Source organism: Fukomys damarensis, unplaced genomic scaffold, assembly GCF_012274545.1.
Source record: "Fukomys damarensis isolate Sample0158 unplaced genomic scaffold, DMR_v1.0_HiC HiC_scaffold_5, whole genome shotgun sequence".
Taxonomy (NCBI): Eukaryota; Metazoa; Chordata; class Mammalia; order Rodentia; family Bathyergidae; genus Fukomys; species Fukomys damarensis.
The window spans coordinates 32305114-32313718 of record NW_022900917.1 but is presented as its reverse complement, the minus strand read 5'-3'; the positions used below and the strand labels follow the sequence as shown (position 1 = coordinate 32313718).

The window sequence follows — 8605 nt, the reverse complement described above, 5'->3', positions numbered from 1 at the left end:
AAAAAAAAAAAAAAAACTGAGCAGATGCTATGAAAAAGAGAGAAAAACTCAGTAGAAGGAAAAGCTAATGCAGGAAGATGGAAAAGGGCAAGCTCACAGAGGGAAACAGACTCCATGATGCTGAAGAGATATTCAATGTCAGGACATTGAAACACTGAATCCCTGCAGTACATTCATTAATATTCAAGACCCTTACAGAAATGCTTCCCTTGGCTTAATGCAAAGCCACATTCTCAGCCCTTACCTACATAACATTTCTATGATCTCAAAGATGACATTACCTTTAAAACTAAACAGGCAGTACTGCTAAGTCAACTGTTTTCACTGCTAAGTAAATTTTTAGAGAACACAGAAAAAATGTAGAGCTCAACAATAGAAGGCAAATCAAATGTGATGCAACTGCAAAAAGTAGAAAAAAGAATAATCTAGCTTCTAGACACCACTAGTTGGAAGGCCCAAAACACTCTTATCTTCTCTGCCTGTCAGAGAGGATCTTAAGTATTACACCCAATTTTTAGAAGTCCCATTTTAAGACATACACTGATGAAGCAGAAAAGGAGAAAAAGGAAACCAAAGAGGAACGGGTACGTTTCAGAATGGAATAAACTAAATGATCTGCCCCAAGTTCAGGTGTTCAAACAAGTATTTGCACATAAATGTTGCAAGTTCACTATCCACAACGGTCAAAAGGTGAAAATCACCCAAATGTTCATCAATGGATAAGCAAAACAAAAATATGGGATATGTGTGTATATTACTTAGCCGTGAAAAGGAATGAATTACTGATACATGCTACAACATGGCTAGATCTTGAAAACAAAAGTGAAAAAAGTCAGATTGTCCGATTCAAAAGGTCACACACTGTGCAATTCCACTAATATGAAATATCCAGAAAATAGCTAAAATTTATAGAGATGAGAATCATATTATGGTGGCACACACCTACAATCCCAGCATTCTGGGAGGCTGAGGCAGAAAGATTGCAAGTTCAAGAGCAGTTTGGGCAACTTAACAATTTAGCAAGGCTGTCTCAAAATAAAACTATAGGGGAAAAAAAGAGTGGAAATGTAGCTCAGCGTGAACGCCTTGGGTTCAATTCCCAGAACAAAAGGAGGAAAGAGAGAGGGAAGGCGGGTGAAGAACGGAAGAATGGTGCCTGCACCTTGGCTGTGGCCAGGGGCTGAGCTGGGGAACTGAGCAGTGAGTGACCATTTAATGAGTAGTAGGGTCTCCCTCAGAGGCGAAGAAAGTATTCAGAGCTTGAAAGCTGTTACAGTTGCACAACAGAGAATCTGCTAAATGCCAGTCAATTGTACGCTTTCATGTGGTTAACTTTATGTTATGTGAATTTAACACATGGAAGTTAGGAAAGAAGGAGCTGGAAGTCAGGCAGGCAGACAAGCGGGAGTGGGGAGAAAAGAAAAAAGGGAGGGAGGGAGGGAGGAGACCACAGTCTAGAAAATGCCTGCATCCACGACCCAGGCACGGACAGAATCAAGAACAAGTGTTTGAAACATCCATGGACATCCCTACCTCACACCGTACCTCTCAGCCACTTCACGTATGTTTTGTCCCTGCTTTATCTCCTGTCCCTAGTCAAGACCTCCACCAGTGAACACCTTCTTCCCCAGAACTGACCACAGAGGTTCCCACGCTTTGGAATCATGAAGCTCCAACAGCAAAGAGTCCTCACCTTTGCCAGCTCTCTTCTCAGCTCATCCTGCTCCTCTTCCGAGAGCGCCTCGGTGGCGCTGAGTGTGGCTGCAGCATCTTCTCCTTCCTCGGGTACTGGGTCTGTCCTCAGCAAACCTTAGGGATTAAAAAAAAAAAAAAGTCTATGAAGTACCAAAGCAAAGTAAAATTCTCCATTAGTTGCTCCCCAGTCCCAGCCAGAATAAAGCCAAGCTAACTGTATCTCTTCCTACACCTCAAAGGACCGGCTCTCCCAGGTATGGCCAAAAGGCAGGTTAAGGCTACCACCTCAGACTGCAAAGTAGGGATGCAGTGTTTTTTCAGCTTCGGCTCACACCCTCAGCCGTGAGATAGTTACAACAGAACAAGAGCAGTCAAGAACGGGAGCGTGCCAAGATCCACCTCCACCTTTATAAGGCTGCCTGAATGGATCAGCATAGATCTGTTGGTAGAGGGGCCTGTGAGGATCAACCCAATACTTAACAACCTCAGTGAAGGAACAACCACAGAACAAACTAAATACACAGAGAAAGTGTATTCCATAGTTTTTGTTAGTAGAGGAAGGAAACACCTTCTGGTAGGTTTTATTAAAACTATCATCTCATCCAGATTCCTTTTAAAAGAACCTAGTGTTTACGTGAGAGACACGCCAATAGCAACCTTCCATATTCCCTTCCCCACAGCAAGGCCACCCCGAAGAGGTCCTGTTCTCAGGAGCATATGAGGTGGCGGACTCTCAGCTCTCCCCAATTCCTGCCCAACTCACACCCACAAGACTATAGTGAAGCCAATGAGGCCCCAAATCTTGGGTGCAAAATAGAAGTGGGAACCAAAAAATTCAATAATATTTTAATGCAACTTTAAAAATCAAAGTTAATTGAAGTAATACACAATGAACAAAATGTCACATTTTAAAATAGATACGATCAGTAATTGCTGGTTTTTCCTTTTGTCTCAGGTCTCAAAATGGCTCTGCATGGACAGCACACCATCACCAATCTTGTCTTTAAACTTTTGACATTTTGTCATGAATTTTTTTTGGTATTGAGACTTTTAAAGAAAACTGCGTTAACATTATTCATTTACTTCAACTGTATGTCTGAGGCAAGTGCTTACTCTCTCTGCCTTCCAGTCACCCATCCATTCCCACAACACAGATTTGGGATTTTGCTGTCACCTTCAGACCTCTGACAACAGTTTTGTTTTGTTTTTTCCACAGAAGATCAGAGGAGGCTTCCTCCTTCTCCTGCCACAGCTGCTGCAATTAATTTTTCCCTACACCATCCATGACCACTGCCGGGAGGGGCTGGTGCAGCATCCCACCCACGATGCCAGGCAGCACATGAGGGACACACAGGCAGGCAGAGAGGAAGGAGGAGGACAGCCACACTACACTGGTGAGTAAGTGCCAGCATCACAGCAAACATCCAGACAGGAGTTAGGGCCTCGTGTGTTACAAAGGCCTCAGCACAAGGGGTGCACAAGGGCTGGTGCACAGTAAATGTGCAAGGCAGTGAACAGTAACAGCCAGCACTAGCATGACGGCACCAAAACAGTACCTACTTGGATGCTGCCTGCAGAACTGTTAAAGTCATAAAAGTAATGCAAACAAGGGCCAGGGATTTAGCTCAGTGGTGCCACCACCTGCCTCGAAAGCACAAGGTCCCGAGTCCAATCCCCGGTACCAAAAAAAAAAAGTAAAGCAAACAAAGAATTCAAAAAACAAACTGGAATGACAGAGTATGATTCGGTTCTCAAATCCACAGACAACACGATGAATAACTGCTCCCGTAAGTTGCCTCTCAAATCTCTTGAATGGAATGCCCAAGTATTATTTGCACAATAAAAATCTGACCACATCACTCCAGCTTAAATTATTTTAGTGGTCATTTTTAAAACAAAGATCAGCCCCTTAGCTCAGCACACAGGCCTAACTGGACCCACTGGCTCTGACCACTCTGAGTGCAACTCCAGCTGAAGCAAAGGTGAACAAGGACCTGAAAGGTTCCTGTCAGAACCATCTCAGAGAATCACTGTGTGCCTGTAAAACAGACCCTACATGACAATGTGTGCTGAAGGGCAGATGAGACTGAGGACAGGAGACAGCACACAAGTAACTCTCAGGTAATGCAACATGGCCAGGAGTGTAACAACACTATCTGTAAACATGATTTAATGTTTTGCTCCCCACTCCCAAGTTCTCCACTACAACAGGACCCAAAACAGAAACAAGACCAAAACATCCAGGTTCTAAAGTATATTTTCGATAACAAAGACTTTTTCACACTTTTTAATAAACACTATTTTGCAAATCTAGTTTAAACAAGGAAAAATACAGGATCTAATTGCCAATGGTGCAGCACAGATATTGCTCAATTCTACAAAGAATATAAAGGAATTCTGATTCAGGTTGAGCATTCCTAATTCAAAAACATTAAAGATTTGAAGCATTTTGAATTTTATATTTTCAAATTAAGGATGCTCAATGAGTAAAATCTATATGCAAATATACCCAATTAAAAAAAAACTCCCAAAATATCTAATATATTTGGCCCCAAGAATTGTGATACTTAACCTGTACTATTCAAGTATTCTTTGACTACCAAGAGAAAGAAATGTCTCCGGAAGGGGGACAATGGGTTTGTCTACAGCTGGCTTCGAGACCACCAAGATAACCCATTTTTATATTTAGCATCTAAAGTTGGTAATGACATATTCTGCTTTTTCCATATTGGCCTGTGGGTGGCAGCAAATCATCAATATTGAATTTTTTAAAGTGCTGTTTAACCAACTGGAAAAAAAATAAAATGCAAGACGAGAAGGAAAAACAGAATGCTTGGTAAAATCACCAGCAAAACCCTGGAGTTCTGTGTCTCAAGAAAACTGCTAACTGCAGCCACCACCAGCACCCTCTCCATATCCAAATCCGAGCTAATATATCGTACAAATATATCGTCATTTAGACGCAACACTTCCATTTACAGATGAGGAAACACGCTTCCAGAAGCCGAGCAACTTGCCCAAGGTAGTGGGTGATGATTTTAACCTCAGCCTGATTTGAAAGAAGATGATTCTAATTACTGACCTGAAAACAAGAAAGACAAAAAGCAGGGGGCACATGGAGGCCAGACTTGGAAGGTATCTAGCAGCAACTATACTATGTAAAATAAAAATCTGGCAGAGTAGGTCAAAACCATCTTCACCACTGCCAACTTAGATTCCCCAGAACTGAAAATCCAAATTTCACTTTTTGTGCCTTCCTAAGTACTGTTCCCTGTACAGTCAGGTACAATGCAGTGTTTAATATGGAAGGAGAGTCTGATCTGGGAAAGAAAAGATATTAATTTCTCATTGGAACCATGAAAGGCAATAACATTTTAAAGTATTAAAATTCCAAATAACCCCAAAAATTCTGACTTGCTCATTAATTTTAGTGTTCCTTCTCAGAATCTGATCAACACCATTTGTAACTAATGAAGATGGGGAACTATGATGTTTATTCAAGTCTTACACAATAGCCACTGTAAGGGAGATTGACACTGCCAAAGAAAGAGCCTTTGGTTGACCAAATGTCTGTAAGGCTTCTAAGTACAGTCATTTCCTAGGCTCATCTGTGCTTCTTTGTAAAATCCAGTTTTGGCAAAAGAACCCTGTTGTGTCAGTTTAGCCAGAGCCTCCCATCCCCCATCCTTTATACCTGATCAGCCTCCTCAGCCTCCACCACCCCAGACCTCCCTGAATCATGAGTCCTGTTAGGTCAGTCCAGCTAGAATCTGCCTCATTTCTGAAGTCCCTCCCAGTAGTTTTTCACCCACACCCTCACTCTGACTAGAAATTCCCACTTGCCCATGCTGTATTCAAAGTTAAGCCAATGTCTCTGCTCACTGCAAGATCCCAGGGCAGTGGCCCCTATACCTATCTCGGGGGTCCTGAATAAAGTCTGCCTTACTGTGTTTTAACAGATAAAACTGAACAACTGCTTTCTGTAACAGCATATTAATTCATAAAAGCAAACAGAAAGCCTATCATGGCACACACATCTGTAATCCCAGCAAGGAGGAAGATCACATGTTCAAGGCCAGCCTGAACTTCAATGTGAGACCTTGTCTCAAAAACAAAGTAAGCTGACAACCAACAACCCGTGAGAGAACAGTGTTTAATTCCATGAGGAAACTGAGTCCCATGAGGTTACATAATTTACCCAAAGTCATAGAGGGAAGATTAAAATTCAGTCTTTCTGACTCTAAAGTCTTGCTCCCTCACATACACTTTTACTTAACAAAATACCAATGAGCAGGATAAGACAAGAGAGCAGGGCTCTTTCCACAGACTTTTCACATCCCTGGCCTGAAAGTCATTATCAAACAAAAGTGACTGAAGTTGTTCATTTGTCCCATCCACTCAATGTTTTAGCTACTTCAATTCTTTTTCATCTAGTGCAGAAACTGCACCCATCTTCAATTCTGTGGGAGTTGTGAGGGAGTGAGTGGCTAGTGTGGACAGTGGAACCCATGGCCAGGGCAGGACTGCTAGAGGGCCAGGCAATGACCCACATCTCAGAAGCAGGGATGGAGAAACCCCACAATCTTAATGTACACTCTACTTAACACATCTCGGATCTCAAGGTCCACTGTACCACTCATAAGACAAGGAGCTACTCTGACACAGTTATCACCCACAACCCCCTCTGAAATCTGCACAATGGGTGCCAATGCCTTACAAAATGCCACATGGACTTACAGACCTCTCATTCAGGAGAGGCTACTACTGTAGACAGCTAAGTTAGTAAAAATATTATAGGCAGTCACATAGGGCTGGGCCCTCAAAGAAGTCAGTGCAGAAGACAAGAACACACCACAACTGTGGCTGGAGGTGCATTCATTGCAGGCCAGGCTTCAGGACCAAGACAACTGACTACACCCACATCCTTCCCCTAGGGATGAACAGCAGTGATCAATATTCTAAATAGCCATCAATCACCTGGGTAAGGGACAAGAACTTAACCTCTCCCTTCCAGGAAAAGTCCCCGACCCATCCCTTCCAGGAAAATCCTAGTTCTTCCATATACATTTGCTACATGCCTTGCTCCCCACTTAATCAATATTGCATGACATCCCCACTTAATCAGTATTACCTAAATGACTATACATGTAATCTTATTGGTTGGCCTTAGATTTGTCCCACCTTATACCCACCTTGCGATTAGTTCACTAGTTTTATCCTACCTCACTTTATACATCCACCTCACATCATGGTTGTGCTCTATAAAACTCCCTTAAGAAGTGGGGTGGGCAGGCAACCCACTTTCCAGACCCCTCTGTCTTACGAAGAGGCAACTTTTCTCTCAAATTCTTTCCACTCTTAACCTCCATTGTTCCTAGAATTCATTCTTCAATTTTGTGTGCTGGACATCCAGCAGGTTAGGAGTTACAATATTCCCCTTGTATTGTTTGGAGGTCCATATATCATCCCCATGTCATATGCCCTATATCACTTTGGCACACATTCTGTGTGAGGAAAACAAAACAGGCACAGAGTAGTCTTAAGTGAAAAGCAGTTCAGCAAGACAATGAACGTGAGGGCATTTTAAGAAAACCTTAACTCTTACTTTAAAAAATAAGCCCAGGAGTGTTACGGCTAGTGTACGTGTCTGAATAAATCTAAAAGGATTTCAATGAGCACAACATTTTTTAAAAATTTAAACTAGATATTTATCTTTTAATAAAAGACAAAACAGGACATCTTATGATCTGAAGTGTCTTAGAGTGGGTGAAATGCAAGACTGGTGAAACACAGTAATTCAGAGAACTGTGAGTCATCCGAGGAAGATGGGATTCTTCAGCTTTCAGCTTGGTGGCAATGTGTAGGAGCAAGGGCCAGGACTGGGAGAGCAGGCCAGGCAGAGAGAGGGAGGTTTGAGAGGGGGAGAGATAATGAGGGGATGTGGGAGGGAGGACGTGGGAGGGAGGACGTGGGAGGGAGGACGTGGGAGGGAGGACGCGAGAGTTCAGCCCTGAAACAGTCCTCCGGTTCTAGATTTTAAAGTCCTGATGTCACTTCCTTATCTTTCCATCTCAGAACCCACAGTGCCTAGAACAGAACAAATGTCCGGAATATTTTATTTGAACTGATTTATTGGCTAAATATTAATCAAAGTAGGTTTCTTTTCCGCTGCAACACACCCATCCCCATTCACCATGTATTTCCAGGATTTTCAACCAAAAGAAAAAAAAACACAGCACAGAATCTACAATCTGGCCACGAATGACTGAGGAGCACTACCCAGCTCTCTGGGCCCTAGGGGCACAGCCTCAGGGTCCCCACGCTGAAGGCCCATGTGACAGCTCTGTCCTTCAATTCTTCATCTCTGACCTTCATTCCAATAAAACCAGCTGCTTTCCCTATGGTGATTAAAATATTTTTAGCCATTTTCATATCATTATAGACCTGAGATAAATCTGGGATCATTTAATCCATGCCCTTTATTGTATAAAGATAAGCAGCCTAGGAAGAGGGAAAGAATAGAAAAGGACAAGCATAGGCTTTGAAATGAGACGTACTATGAACACAACTGTGTCTGTGCCCCCTTCAAAGATCTAGTCACCTTGCCAACTCCTGTACCTACAAAAAGGTCCCTAGGAAAACAGGGTCTTTGCAGAAGGTGATCAGGTTAAGTCAGTCACCCTGGACTTGAGTGAGCAACAACCCAACAGCTGCTGACCAGAGGCCTGGAGAGGAGCGCTGTGAGAAGACCCAGGACAGGGGCTCAGGAACAACACCCACGGTGCTGCGGGCAGAGACCAGAGTGTTCCAGCCACAGCCAGGTGGCAGGCAGCCTCCAGCAAAGGAAGCAAGGAAGGGCTCCCCCTAAGGTTTCAGAGAGACCGTGGCCCTGCAGACACCTCCATTTCAG

General features: G+C 43.1%; 1 protein-coding gene across 7 annotated transcripts in view; it reads right to left on the bottom strand.

Annotated features, from left to right (window-relative positions):
* Positions 1-8605, bottom strand: part of Tpd52 (tumor protein D52) — a 49133-nt gene that overhangs the window by 18112 nt on the left and 22416 nt on the right. For all 7 annotated transcript variants that reach the window (XM_010636241.3, XM_010636240.3, XM_033760452.1 and 4 more), the window contains exon 2: positions 1694-1809. In XM_010636241.3, the coding sequence (XP_010634543.1) occupies positions 1694-1809 (116 nt within the window). The remainder of the gene's footprint in view (positions 1-1693; positions 1810-8605) is intronic.